The sequence below is a fragment of the Equus caballus genome, chromosome 10 (assembly GCF_041296265.1).
Source record: "Equus caballus isolate H_3958 breed thoroughbred chromosome 10, TB-T2T, whole genome shotgun sequence".
NCBI lineage: Eukaryota > Metazoa > Chordata > Mammalia > Perissodactyla > Equidae > Equus > Equus caballus.
Genome location: NC_091693.1, coordinates 16,225,343 through 16,246,703, shown reverse-complemented (window position 1 = coordinate 16,246,703; position 21,361 = coordinate 16,225,343). Strand labels below are relative to the sequence as shown.

The window sequence follows — 21,361 nt, the reverse complement described above, 5'->3', positions numbered from 1 at the left end:
TAACTCGGGCGGCTGGCCCAGTGGCATAGCGGTTAAGTTTGCCCATTCCCCTTTGACAGCCTGGGATTCGCCGGTTCAGATCCCAGGTACAGACATAGCACTGCTTGGCAAGCCATGCTGCGGTAGGCGTCCCACATATAAAGTAGAGGAAGATGGGCACAGATGTTAGCTCAGGGCCAGTCTTCCTCAGGAAAAAGAGGAGGATTGGCAGCAGATGTTAGCTCAGGGCTGATCTTCCTCAAAAAAAAAAAAGCAACCCGGACCCTGCATCCAGCCTCACCCAGAGGAGCCAACCCATTTGCAGCCCCAGCCACACCTGCCATCTCCATCCCCAGCTTCCAGCCCTCCGTTCTGATCCATCACCGTTGGCACCGTCCTTAGTGAATCTTTACTGAGCATCTACTGCATAAAGATGAACAAGGTAAGCAAAATCTGCTTTGAACTGACATTCGAGTTGGGGAGTCAGAAAATCTCTAAGGGAGGCAGAGGAATCTGATCATTTCAGATCGTGGAAGGTGCTCTGAAGGAATTGACCGTTGGAGTAATGTCTCTGGGAGAGAGAGAGAGAGCAGGGCTCGGAGGTGCCGGTGCTGGCTGGATGAATGTCTCCTTTGAGGAAGAGATGCTGGAGCTGAGACCGGGATGGTAAGGAAGGAGGGGGCCATGCAGAGACCTGAGATCTGAGGGTTTTAGGCAAAGAGAACCACAATTCCAAACCCACACTCAGGGCCGCCCCCATGGGCCTCCCATCCTGGCCTCTGGGTCCAGCAGAACCTTCACCCCATAGCGGGGAACTCAAACCCAAGAGAGAGCCTTGGGCCCACGTCCAGCGTGGGGTGTCCCCTGGGGCGCCCGGAATGGTGTTATCACCTTGAGAGGCGTGAAGAGCAGGCTGGGGCGGGCGATTCTGGCCGGGGCGGGGGTGAGGGTGGGGGCCGGCCTGTGGGCCTGTCTTTCCCAGCCCGACTGACCGCAGCCGGCCCGAAAGGGCAGACAGATAGAGTCTCTCCCGCCCCTGGCCCCAGAGAGGGAGGGGTTTCCTGACAGGAAATTGACCTCCCCTAACCCCCCCTCCTCAGATCCCAGCTCTCAGCATTCCTGGCTCAAGTAGCCTTAGGACAGGACAGCAGCAAGGACAGAGGGACGAGGTGAGTGTGCTGGAGGAGGGGGCAGGCTTCGCAGCGCAGGGGCCCCTCTGGATCGGGGCTGCATCAGAGTTCCTGAGCACAGGGGTCCTGAAGCCCGGAGAGGCTGGGCGCAAAGAGAAGATTTGGAGCCCGACCTGGGGAGAGTGCCAGCGAGAGGGCAGGGAGGAGATGGGGAGACGAGAGTGGCAGGAGGGCGCAGGGAAGACTTTGGGGACCCTGGGGATGCAGAGAGGCTGCAGGGCGCCAGGGAGCTGGGAACCACCAAGGGAGAAGAGGTATGAGAGTTGGTGGGTCTGATGTCCTCTGAGCTCAGGTGGGAAGACAGAAGCCGGGGAGGGGTGAGTGCTTTGCTCCATCCCCAAGGATGGGGGCCTGGAGATGGGAAAGGGGACAGGGGTTGGGATGGAAATGAAGCAGAAGACAGGATGGGGACGCGGTTGGCAGAGAAGATGTGGATGAGCTGGAAACAGGCGGGGCTGGGGACAGGAGGGTTGGGGAGCAAGGCTGGATTGGGGTATACTGGTTGGGGTCAGGCTTGGACGTGCCATTTGTAAGGGAGGGGTTCTCCCATGCAGACCCTGGGGACCGGAGGTGACAACTTCTGCAAACAGAGGTCGGGCTGCCTGCGGAGGGTTTGGGGCTGTGGGGAGAGGCTGCCAGCGAGGAAGAGGAGGAGGCCAGAGGGAAGCAACGGTGGCCAAGACATCCTGCGGGGGCCCGGCGGCTCGGGGGCTTAAGGGATGCCTCGGAAGTGAGTCAGGGGCCTGGCACTGGGAGGCAGACAAGGGGGCTGGAGGGGCAGGATGTCAGAGCCGGTTTGCAGAGGTGGGTGTCGGAGCCAGGAAGGAGAAAAACGTCGGGCCAGTTTGGGGGGAAAATGTTGCAGCCGGGCCTGAGGAGGTTGGAAATGGTTTGGGGGCATTGGCTCCAGTTTGGGGGTGGATGCGAGAGCCAGCGGGGTATGTCACATCTAGTTTGGGTGATGTTAACTTCAGTTGGAGGGAAACTGGAGCCCCCTGTTTCAGCTGGGGGAGGTGGCGATGATAGAGCCATTTGGGGAGGAGGCATGTGGAAGCCAGTCTGGAAGATGGAAGACAGAGAAATCAGGGTGCGAATAGTGCGCATGCATGGGGGGCTGGTATGGACTGCCCACAGCTATGGGGGCTCCAGGCAAGGGTTGCCATGGTGACTGCCTCCCTGGGGGCTGGGGGACCACTGAGACTGGCGTGAGGCCAGGACAGTGTTTCTGGGAACAGGAGGCTTGAGAAACGACAGCTCAGGTCTGGAGACTGAAGTCAGGGAGCAAAGACGAGGGCTCCCCACCAGGAAAGGAGCTGCTCTTGCCCATGGCCCAGCCACCTCAGGGCCCCTGCAGCGCCAGCATCCCCCAGCACCCCCCGTTCCCCCGCAGGGCTGTCCACCCCTGACCCTGTCCCTTGCCTGCTCACGACCTCTCCGGGTTCAAAACGACCTACGTGGCCAGCAATAGGAGAACGAGTGAACACGGGGACACCTTACACGATTTTGTCATCGTCACACAGTGGAATAGTATGCAACAGCTAGAGCCACAGAGACGGGACATAGATGAATCTCACGTGTATAACGTGAGCCAAAAATAAGCAGGTTGCAACGTACACACAGGATGAGGTTTCTAGTGAGTTGGAAACCATGTAGAACAGTGTATGCTTTCTGGATACAGTCTGTGTGGGGATCGAAGAACCGTCTGCGGCCACGGGAGGACAACTCTTTCGGCCACTTTCCCTGGGAGCAGGCTGGGGCAGGGGCCGCAGGAGGCTTCTGTGCGTTTGGGGCATGTGATTCTTAAAGTCTGAACGAACAGAGCGAATGTTTGCCTCCGATGAGACTACAGCTGTAGCCACAGGGGCCGTTTCTGAAGTTTTGTTTTCGATAATTTTCTAAACGTTTGGACTATTTCATCATTTTCAAAAGCGCCCTTCCCAGTGCCCTGGGGAGGAGGCCCTGAGTGGCCTGCTCCTTCCTGACCTCCACAGCTTAACTCGTCATGCCTCCTCCCCCACAAGGAATGAAGTCCTTGCCTCCTTCCTCCATTTCCTGGGTAGCACCCATTCATTCCCTGAGTGCCTGCCCTGGGAGCTGGGGATACAGTGGTGACCACAACAGCCCTGACCCTGCCGTCTCGGGGCGGGGGGGCACACAGACCCATCCCCAGACAGTGACGACCCAGAGTGTGCAGGGCTGGGTTAGGGGGAGACCTGAGGGGGGCACCTGACTCAGCCTGGGCATGAGGGAGGGCTTCCTGGAGGAGGAGGCATTGGGGTTGGGTCCTAAAGCATGAATGGAACATGGAGAACAGGCTTCTGGGTAGAAGGATCGAGAGATGCAGAAACCCAGAGGAGCCTGGATAAGGATGAGGAGAATGCGGGATAGCACTGGTGATGTGCACAGCTGGCAGGCAAGGGGGCTGAATTTTGTCCCAAGGGTACTGGGGAGCCATGGAAGATTCGAGGGAGGGGAGAGGCAGGTTTATGCCTTAACGAAGTCCTCAAAGGTGTACTGGAGGGGCCAAGACTAGAGGCTGGAGACCAAGGAAGAGGCTGCAACAGGGAAGCGGGGGTGGGGTGGGGTGACTCAGACAGGAGTAGGGGCCATGGAGAGGGAGGGGACGAGGGACTTAGGAGTTGGAACTGGCAGGGCCTGGGTCTGCCTTGGCCACCGCTGTATCCCCATTGCCTGCGTGGCAAATGCCTAGTAAGGTTTTTTTTTTAATTGTGGTAAAATACACGCAACATAAAATTCACCATATTAGCCATTTTAAAACGTACAATTCAGTGGCATCTAGTACATTCACCATGTCATCAACCATCACCACTAGCAAGTTCCAGAACATTTTCATCCCCCTAAAGGGAAACCCTGCACCCATTAAGTGGCCACTCCCCGGCTCCCTCTCCCAGCCCCTGGCAACACTCCTCTCCTTTCTGTCTCCAAAGTTTGCCTCTTCTGGATATTTCCCAGTAAGTTTTTGCTAATGGAATGACTGGGGTGGGGTAGGGGTGACAGGGGTCCCGACTGGACCAGGGAGATGAGGCAGGTACCCAGGTGGGTGACCTGGCTATCTGGGTAGACAGGGGGCCTGGGTCCCCATGCAGTCTCTGCCCTTCGCAGGCTGTGCCACCTTGGGAAAGACCCTTCCCCTCTCTGGGCCTGCTTCCTCCTGGGGTAGCAGGGCCCACTAAGATGATGAACACTCTGGAGCAGGAGTTAGGCAGGGGAAGGGTCTGAATGCCGATGCTGGGGGGGGGTGAGGGTGGGGAAGAAGCCAGGCTCTGGAATCAGACAGGTCTGGGCATGATTCCCGGCTTTGTCCCTGCCTCACTTGGGACCTCAGGCAAGCGCCTTCGCTCTTCCGAGGCTCAGTTTACTTATCTGCAAAATGGGCACAAAGATAACACCTGCCTCGTGGGCCTGTGCAGATCCGCGGGGTTAGCAGGTGCTCAGACCAGAGCCTGGCACACAGGCGCTGAAGGGCTGGGTGCGCGGTGGTGTTGTCATCCACACCACTGTCATCAACACCATCGATGGTCCGTTATTTTTCTCCCCCAGGTCCCTGCCTGTCAAAATGCCCATCCTGAAGAGCCTAGGGGTGGCAGACTCCAAGGTGCCCCGGGCGGGGACCCTACCCCTGAGGTCCTCTCGGAACCCCTTTGAGGAAGTTCCAGGGCTGGAAGAGGAGGAATCTGGAGAGTTGGGGAGCCTGCCCAATGGGACATCTTGTGGCCGCCGTGCCACCCTGGAGAAGCTGGCCGGCCTGGCTCCCTTCCGGCTGGGCTGGACTCCCAGCCGGCGGGGGGGCAGCCCAGGGAACGGGCAGCCCCGCTCTTTCCTGGGCCGTGTGCTGAGCCCGGGGATCCGCCGTAGCTCGGCAGATTTTGGCCTCCTGGCCAGGCTTCAGGGGATCCGAGCCCAGGGAGACGAGGAGGCGGCTGGGGAGGCCGCCCGGAGGCTGGCCTTCCTGAGACTGGGGCGCGGGCCCAAGCCCCGGCGGGCGTCCCTGGCTGAGAGGGTGGTACCTGCAGGCGAGGCGGCTCCAGAGCCCCCGCCCCAGGTCCCGGAGCCCCCAAAGGTGAAGGAGCCATTGTCAGGTGAGTCTGGAGTCCTGGTTCATTCCTGGGGGGATCACAGTGCCTCCACCTGTGACCCCATCTCCATGCACATCCCCGGCTCCCCTCCGCTCGCCTCCACGTGCAACACCAGCCCATCCTCCTTGAGTCCGAATCCCCATCGTCACCAAGCTCCGGCTTCGGCCCCATCTCCACCCCCACCTGTCCCCCTCTCCACCTGCCACCTTCAACCTCACCCCAGTGTCCGATGACAAGCGAATCACCAATCCTATCTCCTTTCAAAGGATCCACGTTCCATCTTGAATCTCCATACTCCATTCGTTCCCATCCCAGCCCCAACCCTGGTCCCAAACTCCAACCCCCACCTCAGCCTCCTCCTGCATCCCAAGTCCCTTCTCCGCTTCCATCCACTCTGAGCCCCAACCCCGACTCTAGCCGATGCTAAGCCCCAGCCTCCACCTTCACCACTACCTGAACTCATATCCCAACTTTGTCTTCAGACTCGGCCCCATGCCCAACATCCACCTTTCTCTCTCAACGACATCCCCCAATCTGCCACCACCTTATTAGTCTCCTGGGGCTGCCGCAACCAGGGCCCACACACTGGGTGGCTGAGGACAACGGGAACTCATTCTCCCACACTTCTGGAGGCCAGACGTCAGCAGGGCCGTGAGCCCCCTGAAACCTGCTGGGGGTCCCTCATGGCCTCGTCCAGCTTCCGGTGGTCTGCCGGCCGGCTGGCCGGCCGCGTTCCTTGGCTGGTAGCTGCACCACTCCAGTCCTCTGTGGTCACAGAGTGCTGTGTCTTTACATTATCTTCCCTCTGTGCGTGTCTGTGTCCTAATTTCCCCTGTTTACAAGGACACTAGTCACACTGGATCAGGGCCCACCCTCTGACCTCATTTTAACTTGACTGCCTCTGTGCAGACTGTTTCCAAAGGCCCCATTCTGAGGTCCTGGGGTAAGACTTCACGTATCTTTTTTTGGAGGGGAGAGACACACAATTCAACTCACAACGCCACCCTATCTGTTCCTCAACCTCGATCCCAGTGTCTCTCCCATGCCTTTGTGGTTTCCACCCCATACTTATTCAAACCCCATCAGCAGTCTCCACCTTGAGATGCACCCACACGCTTATCCCCAACTCTCCCTCCACACTCCATCTTTAACCTCATCGCTATGCCAACACCACGACAACCGCCAGCGGGTCCAGTCTCGCCCCATGGCTCATTCCTCTACCCCAATCCCATCCTCACGTACAACTTCAACCCCTTCCTCTCTTCACTCTCACTTCTGACCCCCAACCCCAGGCCCATCCCAGCATCCACCTTCAACCCCTCGCCCCCAGCTTCCTCATTCAGTCTTAGCCCCATTCCTAGTCCCTCCGCAGCCCCCCATGTCAGCCCCGACCCCAGCCTCAACCTCTTCCTTCATTCTTAATCCCATCGCCACCCCCATCCCGAGTCCCATTCCTGACCCCCATCCCAACCTCCATCGTCAACTCCATCCCCATTCCTAACCCCAACTCATGTCCAAGCTTCATCTTGAAGACTCATAGCCATCTCTTCCTTCTTCCTGTCCTCAACTTTCACCCAAAGTCATCACCACCCACATTTCCAACCCCATCCCTACCCCAAACCCCAGATGTCCTGCTCAATTCCTTTCCTATCCCCTTCTACAGATTTCAACCCCAACCATGTCCTGATCCGAAACCCCCTCATCCCAACCCCCACCTTCATCCCCGCCCTCATCTCCAGTCCCATCCCTGAAACGGGTCCCCAGCCCTGTCCCAATGCCCCCCTTCATTCAACTCCGTCCTCAACCCTCAACCCTGTCTCTGGCTCCCCCATCCCCCATTCCTGCTCCTAACCCTTCCCCCCCCCCCCCCCCAGTCCATGCTGCCCCAGCTTTGGGGATGTCAGGAGAGCGCCTTCTTCATCCTCCTGTGCCCTCCACATCCTGGCCTGAGGCTATTTCAGCCCCGGCTCCCTGGGGACTGGGAGGGCACTGCAGGGAGGTGAGGAGGGGGTGACTGGAGCCCCCGCCTTCTGGAAACGGATGGGCAGAAATAGCGCTGGCCAGGAAATAGTTTCTCTGCCAGGGAGGAAGTGCAGGGGGGTGGAGGTGTCGGGGTAACCCTGGGCCACTGGGACCCTCCCTCTGCCTTCACTCAGAGGCCTCCCAACCCCATGGCTCCTCTCTCTTGGAGGAGTCTGAACTCAGCATGTCAGATCACCCCACGGCTGCCCACCCCCAAAAGACCCCTTCGCTGGTCTTACTATCCTCTCCCCACCTCCATCCTGCCCACGGTCCACTGGTGCCCTCCATTCCTCTCCCCCTTACCTGGCCCACTGGATCCCCCATCCCTCTGCTCCTCTGCTCCCTTTCTCTGGCCCTGATGCACTTCTCCTGTCCTAACCCCTGGTCTCGCCTGACTCCTCCCCTTGTCCCACACCATTCCTTGATACCTTCTTCCAGGCCCTGACCCCTGACCCTGAGCCCTAATGCTCTCCGTTCCTCCTCAAGCCCTTACTTCCCGCTTCCTCTGACTCCCCCCCTCCATCCTCTTCCTCATGGGACACGCTCTAGTCCTTTGACCTCCTTCCTGCACCCAGACTCCCTCTCCCATGCCAAAACCCCCTTTTCCCTTCCCTAACCTCTCTGGTCTGCTCTCCCACGGCCTGGTCCTCTCCCTTGCCCCTTTCTCCATCCCCTTTCACCCCATCCTCCCCTCCCCTAGCCCTGCTCCTGCCCCTCTTTCTTTGCTCGCCCTCCCCCACCCTTGCCTTCCTCCTCTCTCCACTCTCCTCCTCCTCCACCCCCCGCTCTCCGCCCCCCTTCCCTTCCCTTCCCTTCCCTTCCCTGCTCTGCCCCCTCATGCCTCATCGGACACCCTTCTCCCGAACTGCCCCTGACTCCTCTCCCCCTCCCCCTCCCCATCCCTCTTCCCCTCCCCTCTACCCCTTCCCGTAACCACCCACCCTGTGCCCTCCCCGTCTGCCCCCACAGTGCTGGAGATCCTGAGCCTGATCCAGCAGCGCGAGCTCGCGCGGGCCGACGAGCACATCTTGGAGCTGGAGGCCGAGGAGCTGGCGTCGTCGGGGTGCGGCGTGCCGGGGCCGCCCAAGGCCGAGGGCGCGGCCGGGGGCCGCCGGGCGCGGGACGTGGCGCTGCTGTACGAGGCCCTGCAGCGCGAGCTGTGGGCGCTGGTGCGCGAGACGCTGGCGGGCCCCGGGCCGGGCGCGGGCGCCGGGGCGGGCGCCGTGGCGCAGCTGGGCCAGGTGCTGGTGCAGGAGGAGGCGGCCGACGGGCGCCGGGGCCCCGGGGCGGCCCGCAAGCTGCGCGCCCGCTGGGCCGAGGCGGTGGCGCGCGCGGCGAGGGAGCGCCTGGAGGCGGCGGCGCCCGGGGCGCCCGGGGGCCTGGCCGGGCAGCTGGAGGCGCTGCGGGCGCGGCTGCTGGAGGACATGGGCGTCGTGCGGGGCCGCCTGGCGCCCGCCTACCCCGCCGGCCTGGGCGCCTTCAGCGTCTACCTGCGCGGCTACCACGGCGCCCTGGCCGAGTGGCTCGCGGTGGCCGCCCGCCGGAGGCTCCCGCTGGCCGACCGCTACGCGCTGCTGCACTGGCACAACCAGGTGTACCCCAGGTGAGCTGGGGCCCGTGCAGGCCGCGCAGCCTGGGGACCCGCTGTCCCAAGGTCGCGTAGGGCCCTGCCCCTTCCCTCAAGGACCTTGGAACAGCCAACCCTTCAATTCTAGAACCTTCACACCATTGACTTGTCCGGTCCTCAGCACCAGTAACATTTACAATCCTAGAATCTTTTTTCTTCTTCTCCCCAAAGCCCCCCAGTACATAGTTGTGTATTTTTAGTTGTGGGTCCTTCTAGTTGTGGCGTGTGGGACTCCGCCTCAGCATGACCTGATGAGCGGTGCCATGTCCGCACCCAGGATCCGAACCCGGGAAACCCTGGGCCACCATAGTGCTGTCCACTTTTCTTGTGCTAGAACTTTAGCCATGCTGATCCTTCCAGTTCTAAAACCTCGGCACCGTGGACCCTTCCAGTCCTGGATCCTTAGCACCGTCCATCTTTCCAGTCCCAATATCTCAGCATCACTGGTCTGTCCAGTCCTAGAACCTCAGCCCCATCCCGGTCCAAGAATCTTAGAATGGTCCACCCTCACAGTCTGGGACTCTTAACACCGCCCACCCTTCCAGTTCTAGAATCTTAGCATCGTTGATCCTTCTGGTCCTAGAACCTTTAGCCCCGCTGACCCTTCTCCTCCTAAAATCTTGGTCCTTAGAATTCTAGAACCTTCACACGTTCTCTCTAGATCCCAGGACATTAGCACTTTTGACTCTTCCAATCTTATAGCTTTAGAACTGATGACGCTTTCAATCTTAGACTCTTAGTGCCAATGAGCCTTCGCATCCTAAACCTTAGCCTCATCCCTTCTTTGGATCCTAGAACCATGACCCTGTTGACCCATCCAGTTTGAGGACTGTAGCACTGTTGGCCCCTGAGTTCTGTACTCTTAGCTTCTAGAACCTCAACGCCCTTGACCCTCCCAGTCTTAGAATCTTATAACTTTCAAGCCTTTGAAACCTAACACATACGCATCTTGTGGCCAGGGGATGGAATATGGTGACTAGCCATGACTGGGTCACCTCTCCACGCCCGGGAAAAGGGAGCTGGCCATCCTCAAACCACATGTTGGAGAACGCAGGGGATGGGTGGTTCCTCAAACAAAATCAGGATGCTGTCAGCAGAGGAAAGAGAGGGAAGCGGCTACCAACATTGCTCCCCCCATCCTATTTGGCAATACATGTTAATAACACTGTCACCCCATCCATGAGAGACGGAGGTGGGGTAGGGAGTCTGGAGAGCTTCCTGGCATGGTGGGACATGAGTTAAGTCCGATCTGTAGGGAGATGGTGCTTCTGCCTGAGAAGCACCGAGAGCAAAAGCCTGGATGGGGAGGAGTGTGTATGGGGTGATGGTACTGTACAGGCCAGGGCATGCAAGAGTGTAGAAGCAGGGAGCGAGGGCTGGACTGGGGCAGCCTCCAAGGCCAGGTGAGGCGGTAGGGACAAAGAGCAGAGGTGGAAGGAAGCTTCTGTCTGGGGCAGCCGATCGTAGGTGAGACCCTGTGTGCCAGATCCTCGAGCCTGGACTTGACCCCTGGAAGTCTTGCCCAGACATCATCCATCAGGGAGCTGACTCAGAGAGCTGGAGCCAGGGGAGTGACAATTTCAGACACTTCCTTTGAGGGATGAGCAAAGCCGGTCCCTAGAGAGGAAGGGAGTGGTCCATGGTCACAAACACAGCAGCAGCGGGGGTGAAGGGATGGGGAGGGGATTGGGGAGAGGTCTGATGGCCCAGCCTCACCTCTCACAGACCTCCCTGTCTCTCACCCCCCACCCCCCAGAGAGGTCCTAGGGTTGGTGGACGTGGTCGCCCTGGAGAACGGGGAGCTGGGGCCCCTTCTGTCCCCTGGCACCCTGCGGGGCTTGGAGGATGAATGCGTCACCGATGTTAAGGTACCTGGCACTTGGCATTGGGGATTAGGGAGCGGGAGGCATTCTGCAGGGAGTGGGGGGACATGCTGAGCTTGGGGGCCTCTCCCCTCCCCCTTTTGCTATTTCCATCTCCCTTTTTCCCTTGTGGACTTCTGAGTTCTGTCCAAAAGACAGACATGGAAGCCCATGCTGCTCCCTTCTGCCTTATGGTCGGTGTTGGAGCTCAAGCACCCAGGGGGGCGTGGAAACCCTCCAGAAGGTTCGGTACATTCAGACACTTCAACTCTTAGAGCAAGAGAGTCAGTCACAGAACCCCAGCTCACAGACCTGCAGACTCACAGATGGAGGGCCTCATGGCGTCTCTGCGTATAAGCAGGGCTGATGGTTAACCGGCCGGGCACAGGCATCACAGAGCAGGATGGCCCGGCCGTTGACACCAGCCTGGCCACAGGGGCCTTTCCTGCCTGAACCCCAGTCCTGCCCCCGCCACAGAAATGAGAATCTTTGCAACTTGAGAGCCTGGAATCTGAGAATCGAACATGTCTCGATTCTCAGACTCACTGAATTGGAGACAGTTTTGGACCAGAGAATCAGAGATGGGTAAACCTTAGCATCCCAGGTCCTGGGAAGTCTTGAATCCCAGAATCTGACAGCCTTGAACCAATTGTTTGCAGAACCTGAGAGCAGAGTCTTAGGAACATCAGTAATGAGAAAATAGATGCTTAAACACTCTGGCTATTAGATGAAGGATGCTGAAAACCACAGACTCAATATGAAGCTTCGAGTCATAGACTTAGGAATGGAAAGGGCTGGGGCGGTTTTCCAGTCCATCCTCCCTCCCCAGCGTAACCTTGACGAGCTCACGGATAGAAGCCAGACCTGCTTGGGGCTCAGAAGCGGGGATCATGGTGGGAGAAACGGGGAGAGAGGCTCCCAGGCGGCCCCCGACTCCTGCCTCTCCCCCGACTCCCCACTCCAGGCTCAGACGCGGGCAGCCCTGCTTCGCGTGCTGCAGGAGGATGAGGAACACTGGGGGAGCCCCGAGGACCAGCCCAGCAGCCTGGCCCAGGATGTGTGTGAGGTAGGGGGTGGGGAAGAGGCGGGGATCAGCCGGACAATGCGGGGGTGGGAAAGTGGGACCTCACCCCTCCTCACCCCCTCTTGCCCCCACCCCTGACCGTGCAGCTGCTGGAAGAGCACACGGACCAAGCACCCCGCATCAGCCAGGAGTTTGGGGAGCGGATGGCCCACTGCTGCCTGGGGGGGCTGGCAGAGTTCCTGCAGAGGTAGGAGGGCTGGGGGCAGGGTGTGCGGGAAGGGGGCTGGGCATCAGGATGGGGGATCCAACAGAGAGAGCAGAGATGAAAAGCAATCAAGTCAAGAGAGACACGGGGGGGGGGGCCTCAGTGGGGGTCACAGGCTTCGCTGGGCTGAGCGCGGGGCAAGGGACCCTTACCCAGCGTGGCTCCATCTGTCATGCCCTCCGCATCCCCTCCCACCAGCTTCCAGCAGCGCGCGGAGCGATTCCACGAGAATCCAGGAGTCCGGGAGCTGCCACCGGACACCTATGTCAGCAGGACCATCTCACTGGTCAATTGCGGGCCCCCCTTGAGGTGAGAGGGCCAGTCCCGGGGGACAAGCTGACCTGGGGTGCTCGGATCCTGGGAGCCCACAGAGCTGGCCCCGAGAGGCGTGTCCACGGGACCATAGAAGCATAAAACCTGGGAGTCCTGGAAAGACCCTAGCATCTCAGAGCACCAGAATCGAACAATCAGAACATCGCAGTGTTAGAATTATAGGAACCGAGCAGCCAGCCTCAAACATGCTGAGTTACAGATTGTTTTCTATCTTATCTTACTTTCCTTTTTTATTAACTGATTTTTGATGCATTTTGCAAATTGGTTATGCATAATTCACATAATTCAAAATTCAAGATACGAATTCAAATATGTTTAACTATGTGCACTCAGCCAGGTCCAGGCGGTTGGGCTCAACGTCGAGGCTCCTTGACTTTTGGTTCCGCTGATCCCCACAGGGCCCTGGCGGAGCGCCTGGCCCGGGTGGGGCCCCCCGAAAGTGAGCCAGCCCGGGAAGCAGCGGCCAGCGCTCTGGACCGAGTGACCCGACTCTGCCACCGCGTCCTGGCTGACCTGCTGTTCCAGGAGCTGCAGGTGAGTGAGGCAGGGGCTGGGGTGGAGCCCGTGCCGGGACAGGGGACAGGGGAGTGCCCCCCGTCCCACAGTTCCTTTCAGCCCGTGACTCAGTGTTTGGGAAGCAGACGGGGTGGGGGTGATGGTCATGTCTAGGGGGGCAGAAGGGGGTGCAGGAAGGAAGAGGTGGGAGGATATGGCTGGGGCGGGGGAGGACAGAGAGCCACCAGCAGGAGGGGGCCTGGGGACGGGGTGGAGCCCCCCCAGTGAGGTCCCCCAAGTCCCTGTCCAGCCTCGCCTAGACCCTAGAGCCCCAGTCATCGTCTCTGGGCTCCTGTGCATGCCCGGAGCAGGCTGGGTTCAGAGGTGGGTGAGAGCATGTGGGGAGGGCGGTGGGAGTACTGGGGAATGAGACCCAGAGGTATGCGTGTCCCTGGTTGTAATACTTGCCCAACCCACCTTGTGCACCAGATTGTGTCCCTCCTCTGCTCAGAACTCTCCATGGCTCCCAGCTTCCATGTAGCAAGAGCCAAAGTCCTTGCTGTGGCCCCCAGGGCCCTGCACATCACTGGCCCCTTCTCTCTCTGACTCATCTCCTCCCACTATCCCCCTTGCTGCTCCACTCCAGCCACACCGCCCCCTCACTGTTCCTCAATGCGACAGGCACAGTCCAGCCCCAGGACCTTTGCACCTGCTATTCCAGCTGCCCGCATTGCTCTTCTCTGCAATGGCCACACAGCTCCCTCTGTCACCTCTCTCAAGTCCTGACTCCAATGTCACCATCTCAGTGAGACCTTCCCTGCCTGCCCCATTTAAAACAGAAGCCCGCTTCCCCAGTCCCTGCTCTCTTTGTCTCCAAAGCACTTACAGCCACCTGCCATGCTATGGCCTTTCTTTCTTTTCTTTTTTTTTTTTTAAATCATCTCCTCCCACTAGAGTGTTAGCTCCTCAAGGACAAGGATCTGCTGGAATGTTTCTAAAATAACTTTTTGTTATGGAAAATTTCAAACAAACACAAAAGTAGGCAGAATGACAGAATGACCTCTCGGGGACCAGTTCCAGCAAATATCAACTCCTGGCCAATCTAGTTTCACCTCCCTCTCTGCCCCCACGGGGTTCTTTGAAAGCAGATCCTTGACATCCTGACATCATCCATCAACACTTCAGCCTGTATCCCCAAAGATAAGGAGTCCTTTTTAAACAAACATGACCGCAGTGCCATCTGCATACCTGACAAATGGAACAGAAATTCCAAATATCATCAAGTATCAGATGAGTATTCAGAGTCCCCCAACCTGCTTACGATTATCAGGCGCTTGGAGTTTGTTTATCTCATTTTCCCGTGTCCCCAAGCGTTCTCCGACACGTCCCTAGTAACCCCCCAGGGCTGGGCTCAGAGAGTGTTTGTTGAGTGACTAAATGCACAAGTATGTGAATACAAGTGGCTGAGTTGGGGGGGGAGTAGGGGGGTGCAGGGGACGGGGTACAGTCTTTGTTCCAGGCCTGGCTGCACCGCTTCCAGGTAGGGGGACCCCGGACAAGTTGCTTGTCCTCGCGGGGTCTCTGTTTACTCATCTGGAAGGTGGGCTCAGGAATTCCAGGCGTCTCTGGCAGCAATGGGACTGTGGCCGTCAGGGGCTTTGCTGGGGTCCTGGTGGCGGGTATTGGGCATCCTTATCGTCACAGATACACAGAGTTTATGGCAACAGCGACACACCTGGAGCCAGACGCCACCCCACAGTGCTCCCTCACTGCATCCTCCGAATTCTACCGCCTGCATTCTCCTTTCTCTCTGCTCAACCCCTTTCCCCCCTAATTTCTGCCTTAGTCTCGTCCTCTCCCATCCATCTCCATAAAGCACAAAGCTGACCCTCTCCCTCCCCTGCTCAGAGTCTGCCATGGCTCCCCAGTGCCCTCAGGAGAAAGCAGGGGCTCCTCACACTGCCCAGGAGGCCCTGTGTGCTCTGCTGCCCCCACCCAACCAGCCCCATCTCTCCACTGGGCTGTCACACAGGGCCCCCTTGCTTAGAAGGGCCCCAGCTTGGTTTAATGCTCTCTCTGTCTTGAAGTTCTTAACAATTTTTGGATGAGGGTCCTCCTTTTCATTTGCCCTGGGCCCTGAGGATTATAGAGGGGGTTTTGCCAGCCACGCTGACCTTCTTTCTGGTCCTCTGATGGGCAGGCCCATCTGAAATCTAAACCTTCTTCACACTGGCTCTTCCCTCCCAATGAGTCGCTCCCTCTCCCACCCCTCACCTGGTTAACAATGACCAGCATGGGGCCTCAGCTCTGGCACCCCCTCCTCCAGGAAGCCCTCCTTGATTCTCTGTGCTGACCCAGGCCTCCCCTCTGGGCTCACTAAGTCCCTGGGCTCCATCCTCCAGCCCTGTCCACTCTGGGTGGTCCCTGCCTGGGCTCTGGTCTGTCTCCCCTTCCGGACTATGAGCCCCAGGCGGGCAGGGTCGGGCTGTCTCCATCACGGCTGTGTACCCAGCGCCATGGAGCTCTGGTTCAGCTGGGAGCAGGGTTTCGGGAACCTATGTTGAATTGGTAAGTGAAGAAAGAGGGTGGAAGGGAAGACAGCTATGCGTTCCCCCTTCTCTGCCCCCCCCAGCCCCACTTCAACAAGCTGATGCGCCGGAAGTGGCTGAGCAGCTCGGAGGCCCTGGATGGCATCGTGGGCACGCTGGGCGCTCAGGCCCTGGCACTACGCAGGATGCAGGACGAGCCCTACCAGGTGCGCCTCCTTGGGGGGTGGAGGCGTGGGGGTTGGGGCTGGGGGGAGCAAGAGCGCTCCCCTGGGGGAGACCCCTTCAACGTGCGGAGCAGCTCTCTCGGGGGAGATAGGTGGCACTCTGCCCCGGGTCTGGGGGAGGCGTGCCCGCGGGTGCTGGGGTGTAGGGCCGGGTACAGACTGGGTCGGGGGCCCCTGGAGGTGGAGCTCCGGAGACTGGGGAAAGGTCGGGGATGGGGCACCTTTGGGACGCCGGCAGGGGGTGTCCGCGGGCTCACTAGGAGGCTGGAGGGGGGGCAGGGAGGGGGCGGGGGGAGGGAGGGGGAGGGGGGTCACCCCTTGGGTGCCGGCGTGGGGGAAGGCCCCCGCTGGGCGCCTTCGTGGGCGCGGGCGGGTGGGGAGCGGGGCCCCCGGCGGCTCACCCCTCGCGTCCCTCGGGTCCCCAGACGCTGGTGGCCGAGCTGCACCGGCGGGCGCTGGTCCAGTACGTGCGGCCGCTGCTCCGCGGGCGCCTGCGCTGCCGCTCGGCGCGGACCCGCAGCCGCGTGGCCGGGAGGCTCCGGGAGGACGCGGCGCAGCTCCAGAGGCTCTTCAGGCGGCTGGTCAGTGCGGCCCCGGGGGGGGGGGGGGTGTGCTCGGAAACCGGGGTCGGGGGGCAGCGCCTGAGAGGAAGACTCTCACCCAACTTCGGGGCAATGGGGACGCTGATCTTTGCTCTCCGCGCGTAAAAATGGCCTTTCGCCCGGTGATGGCTAGCCTCTGCGCGCGGGGGAGAGTCACGGTCCCCAGGTGGTGGTGTGGGGTTCCATCACTTAAGTCCCTTTAAGTGCTTAGGACCCTAGCTGGCCCAGAGAGAACATTCCAGAAACATTAGCTCTTAGGTGAGCCCACCTAGAAGCCAAATGCCCCAGAAACTTGGAGTCTTAATGTTCCCAAACCCAAGACTTTAAAGTCACTAGCGCTTATTTGTGCCAGTGTGATCAGCGGCACCGGAAGGGCCTCGCTCAGCCGCTATTCCAGGAGTTTCTAGCCTGGAGTCCTTGGAATGTTTTTTTTTTTTTTTTTGGAAATTTTCTTGAGAAGGCAGAGAGACGGCTCCTTAGGCAGTTTCCCCCAATGGTAACATTTTGCAAACTTGGCTACGACCCGAGGGGTGTCCCCAGCCCCAAATTATCTGCAAAACTGGGAGTAGATGATATCATGGGTATTTCTTCAAATTTCCAAAGGTTCCAGGTGACCTCTGAGGACAGTCTGTCCTCTGCCTGGTTTTACAGACGAGACCACTGAGGCCGGGAGGGGCCGGGCCTTGGGAGGGTGTGGTTTGGGGGGAGCATGTACCGGGGGCCGAGTGCCAGCGCGGGCCCTCTCCTGCAGGAGTCCCAGGCCTCCTGGCTGGACGCCGTGGTGCCCCACTTGGCCGAAGTCCTGCAGCTGGAAGACACGCCCAGCATCCAGGTGGAAGTGGGGGTGCTGGTGCGGGACTACCCAGACATCAGGTGAGAGCTCCCCCCCAACCCGGCCTGCCCCCCGCGCCCCCCCCCCCCCCCCCCAGCGGGCCTTGGCAGCAGTCCCTGCGTTTCCTGCCTCCTGGGCGAGGGAGAGGGGGCGGCGAGCGTGTCTGACGGCCGTTTCCTGCTGGAACCAGGGCATTATTAATACGATTTCCCTCCTTCTCCCGCCGCCTCCGCCGCTGCCGCCGCCGCCCGCCGCCACCAGGGCTCGCAAACAAACAGGCAGTCACAGGAAGCCCAGGGCAGGGGCGGGGGGTGGGGGGGCGGGGCGCGGGACCGCCCGGCGGCAGGAAGGGCCGGCCCGGCAGGGAAGCCGCGGGGGACACGGGGACACGCACGGGCACACGGGCGCACACGCACTGAGACGGCGGCAGGAGCCCTTCCGGTCCTGGTGGGCCATTTCCTTTCTCAGCGGTCCGCTCTGAACCTCAGTCTCCTCATCTGTTCCGTGAGGGGACGATCTATTCTTTTCATAGGATTATTGAGGGATGCATCATCATCATCAATGGTGACAACCGTAACAATGCCAGTTCTTGTTGGTCGAGTCCTTAGCTCAGACCTAAGAAATCACCTTACACACCCACTCTATAAGCAGGACCTATAAGAAAAGTTATTTCAGAAAACATACGCAAGTAAAAAGGCTGTTCTAAGTGGCTGGCGTCACGGAAGGCAGGCAGAAATTAAGTAGCTCACCCCGAATGTCACAGCTAGGCGGTGGCAAAGCCTGGACTTGAACCCAGGCAGCAGGCTGGCTCAAAAGCTGGTGCACGTGACCACCACACCCCACTGCCACCCGTAAATGCTGGATGGTGGTGGCAGTGGTGGCAGTCATGCAGTGCTGTTCAGGCAGATAGACGTTCTGTACTCAGAGAGACGGAACCCCATGCGCCGGGGAGGGAGGCCTCAGTGGGGTTTCAAGCTCCAGGGCGGAGGGCCAGCGGCGGAGGGTGAGCCTCCTGGGGTTGATTCCGGATGCACAGTTCTGATTCCAGGGTGTGGGGCTCCCGTCCCTGGCAAGGCACAGAGCCCTGGAGTCCCCTGAGAGCGGGGGCACCCCAGCACTCCTGCTGGAGTGGGGCTTCTGCACTTGAATCTGAAGCCCCCTTTGGAGCTCGAGCTGGGCTGGGAGGAGTGGCTCCAAAGCGGGGTTTGGGGCCGTGTTTGGGAGCTTGGTTGAGCCGGAAGGTTCTTGAGCCACACCCTGCGGACGCGCATGTCTTGGAGCCATGGGGCTTCTCAAGCAGGTATGGGGGAGGGCGAAGACGCCCAGCTGGGCTGGAGGGAGTAGTGGGGGCCCCCAGGCTGTGTTTGCAAGTTCGGGAGAGGACGCTTGGGCTCAGCATCTTGCGTTGGAATGTGGTGGTGGTTCTGGAGTTGAGTTTTAGACCTGCGGTCTTGAGCTGAAGCGGCGACGGGGAAGGTCCCATTGTGTTGGATTTAGGGGCGAGGGTTGTGGGGTACAGTTGGTTTTGTTTGGGGTGAGGGTCCCCAAGGTGAGTTCCAGTTCTGGAGTAGAATTTTGGTCCAGCACCATTCTGCGGCTTGGTGGGAGGGGAAAGTAAACGAGTGTTCTGAGGCCGAATTTGGGGATGAAGGTTCTAGAATGAGATCTAGGCTGAGCGATCTTTTTTTTTTTTTTAAGGAAGATTAGCCCTGAGCTAATTACTGCCAATCCTCCTCTTTTTGCTGAGGAAGACTGGCCCTGAGCTAACACCCGTGCCCATCTTCCTCTACTTTATATGTGGGACGCCTAGCACAGCATGGCTTGCCAAGCGGTGCCATGTCTGCACCCGGGATCCAAACCGGCGAACCCCGGGCCACAGAAGCGGAACGTGCGCACTTAACCGCTGTGCCACCGGGCCGGCCCATAGGCTGAGCGATGTTGAGTTTTGGATGAGGCCGCTGGCACTGCAGTGGTGGAGAAACTTCCAGAATTGGGCTTGGGGCGAGGACTGCGTTAGGATGGGAACGAGGGCGAGCACATCTGGGCTGGGTCCGAGTGGTGATGGTGGGGCCGTTTGAGATGAAAGTGGAGATGAAGTCCAGGGCTGCTGTATTCCAGAGCTTAACCAGGAGTGAGGGGACCAGAATGGAAATTTAGGGGCTGTCTAAGGTTGGGGGTGAAGGCTGAAGATTATTTTAATCAGGAGCCAAGACTGGGGTAAAAGGAAAGATTCCTGAGCTGGGGTTGGAGGTGAGGGTTCTGGAATCGACTGTGGGTGGCAGGTGTTAGAAATGGTCGGAAGCCAATTCTGGAGGGGAGCTCGTATGAGGGGAGGGTCTGGGGGGGCTGCTGTGAAGGGAGACACCGGAGGGGAGCCTGGTGCAAGAAGAGGGGGCTGATATGAAAGGAGGGAGCCAGGGGGGCTGGTGAGGGGAGGAATTTGAGGGGGACTGGTATTAGGAGGGATCTGGGGGGACAAAGGGACTCCAGAGCTGAGGCGGGTTCTGAGGCGGGGTCCCCGGGGGGCTGGGCCTGTGTCTGAAGCACCGAACCCCCAGGCACCTGTTCCTTCCTCTGCCCCAGGCGGAAGCATGTGGCGGCCCTCCTTGACATCCGTGGCCTTTGCAACACAGCCGCCCGCCACGAGATCCTGGCGGTGGCCCGGGACCTGGAACTGTCTGAAGAGGGAGCCTCGTCACCCCCCCGCGACCGGGTCTTCTTCGCTGACATCCCCGTACCCCGCCCGCCTTTCTGCCTCAGTCTCCCTCTCGTCCTGGGCCGCCTCCCCCTCTCCCGGCTGGCCAGGCCCAACTTGGCCTGTCTGCCCCGGCCCCGGTCCCCCTCTGCATCCCGGCCCCGGGCCCAACGCTGAGATGCCCCCAGCAACCTCCCCGCCTCAGTGCCTCCCCCGTCTTTGCTGCTGACAAACCGCCCTCCTGGACGGCCCCTTACTGACTCGGTGCCTGGGACCACAGACCCCCGGGATGAAAAGTTCCTTTGAGGTCCCCTCGCCCATCGCTCCCCGTGCAGAAGAGAAACAGAAGCCAGAGGGAGCAGAGACTTCCCCAAGGCCACGAAGCTCGTCCTTAGCACCTCCTCCCCAGCCCAGCGTGTGGTGGGTAGCATTTTGGAAGACTCTAGAAATATCCCGGGCCCCCCCCCTTTCCCCTCCCTTCAAGGTCTGGCCCCACTCCAATGTATTAAAAAATGTACGATACTTAGAATAAAGAGGTTTCTATTTAACACAAGGAAGGGCCGAGTCCCCAGTGTGTGGGGGGAGGAAAGACCAAGGCAGGGCCCAGGGCCAAGGGCTTCTCACACGCCCAAGGCCGGGCCAGGGTCCAACTCCTGGGCTGGGCAGTGGAGGCTGCAGAGGGCCCCGCGGGGCCAGGGGCAGCCCGGCCGCCCCATTCGCACGGAGGGCCCGGGCTGCATGCCTCCAGGGCAGGCCCTTGGCCGCTCCGAGCCAGGGTCCCTCACTTTGTCATTCCCTAAGCGCCTGTCCTTTTCTGGGCCCAGAGGTTCCACCTTGGCACACCCTTCCCATCCATCCTCAGCCGGGAAGCCGTGTCAAGAGAGGAAGGAGGTGGGGGGCAGGGCCAGCAGCATCCAGGGCGCCCTCCTGGGTTGACGCAGGAAAAAATCTCAGGGTGGGAAACATTCCACCTTCTCACCCCCAGCCCTGCCGGATCCTGGTCCCCACGGAGTCCTTGAGGTCACCTCCCTGCTGACCTCTGCCCCTCCGGCCCAGTTGGACAGCCTATGATGGATGCTTCCTGGCATGGTTCTTTTTTTCCCTGAGAAATGGGAAGGAGGCAGCCAGGGGTCAGCCTTGGGGCTGGGGTTGGAACCTCACGCACGCACATTTGAACTCGGGAAGGTGGGGACTCAGGACTTTTGGAGCCCCGGGGCTGTGTGACCCTGGGCAGGAAGCTGACCCTCTCTGGGCTGTGGTTCCTGTTCCTCTCTAGGGAACTGCTTAACCTCTCTCTGCCTGGGACAAGGTGAGATGTCCAGAGGATGTACCCTCCTCACTTCAACTCCCCAAATGACACTTTCAATGTCATTGACATACAAGAGAGGGGTGGAGGCACGAACACGTTGTGGTTTGTAGGCATTTAATTACAGACGGATTAACCTCAGGTTGGCAGTGTCCTTTACAGATTTTAGTGCCCCATGTCAAAACGGCTTTATTGAAATATAATTTACCCACCAGACAATTGATCCATTTGAAGTGTGCAATTCAGTCGCCATCCGTAT

General features: G+C 59.7%; 1 protein-coding gene across 4 annotated transcripts; it reads left to right on the top strand.

Annotated features, from left to right (window-relative positions):
• The first annotated feature begins 295 nt into the window (after nucleotides 1–295).
• Nucleotides 296–20,349, top strand: EXOC3L2 (exocyst complex component 3 like 2). 4 transcript variants are annotated; one of them, XM_023649896.2, is made up of 15 exons: nucleotides 306–421; nucleotides 506–645; nucleotides 1,080–1,148; nucleotides 1,724–1,899; nucleotides 4,731–5,269; nucleotides 8,258–8,891; nucleotides 10,672–10,783; nucleotides 11,742–11,843; nucleotides 11,948–12,048; nucleotides 12,265–12,375; nucleotides 12,798–12,933; nucleotides 15,527–15,649; nucleotides 16,093–16,248; nucleotides 17,021–17,142; nucleotides 19,685–20,349. In XM_023649896.2, exons 4-15 carry the CDS (start codon nucleotides 1,889–1,891, stop codon nucleotides 19,971–19,973), a joined length of 2,436 nt encoding a protein of 811 aa, XP_023505664.2. In that variant the 5' UTR covers nucleotides 306–421; nucleotides 506–645; nucleotides 1,080–1,148; nucleotides 1,724–1,888; the 3' UTR covers nucleotides 19,974–20,349. The 4 variants fall into 4 exon arrangements, with proteins under 4 accessions (XP_070080718.1, XP_023505664.2, XP_023505665.2 ...); XM_023649897.2 differs by lacking the exon at nucleotides 1,724–1,899; XM_070224616.1 differs by lacking the exons at nucleotides 306–421; nucleotides 506–645 and having other exon boundaries at nucleotides 996–1,148.
• The last annotated feature ends 1,012 nt before the right edge of the window (nucleotides 20,350–21,361 follow it).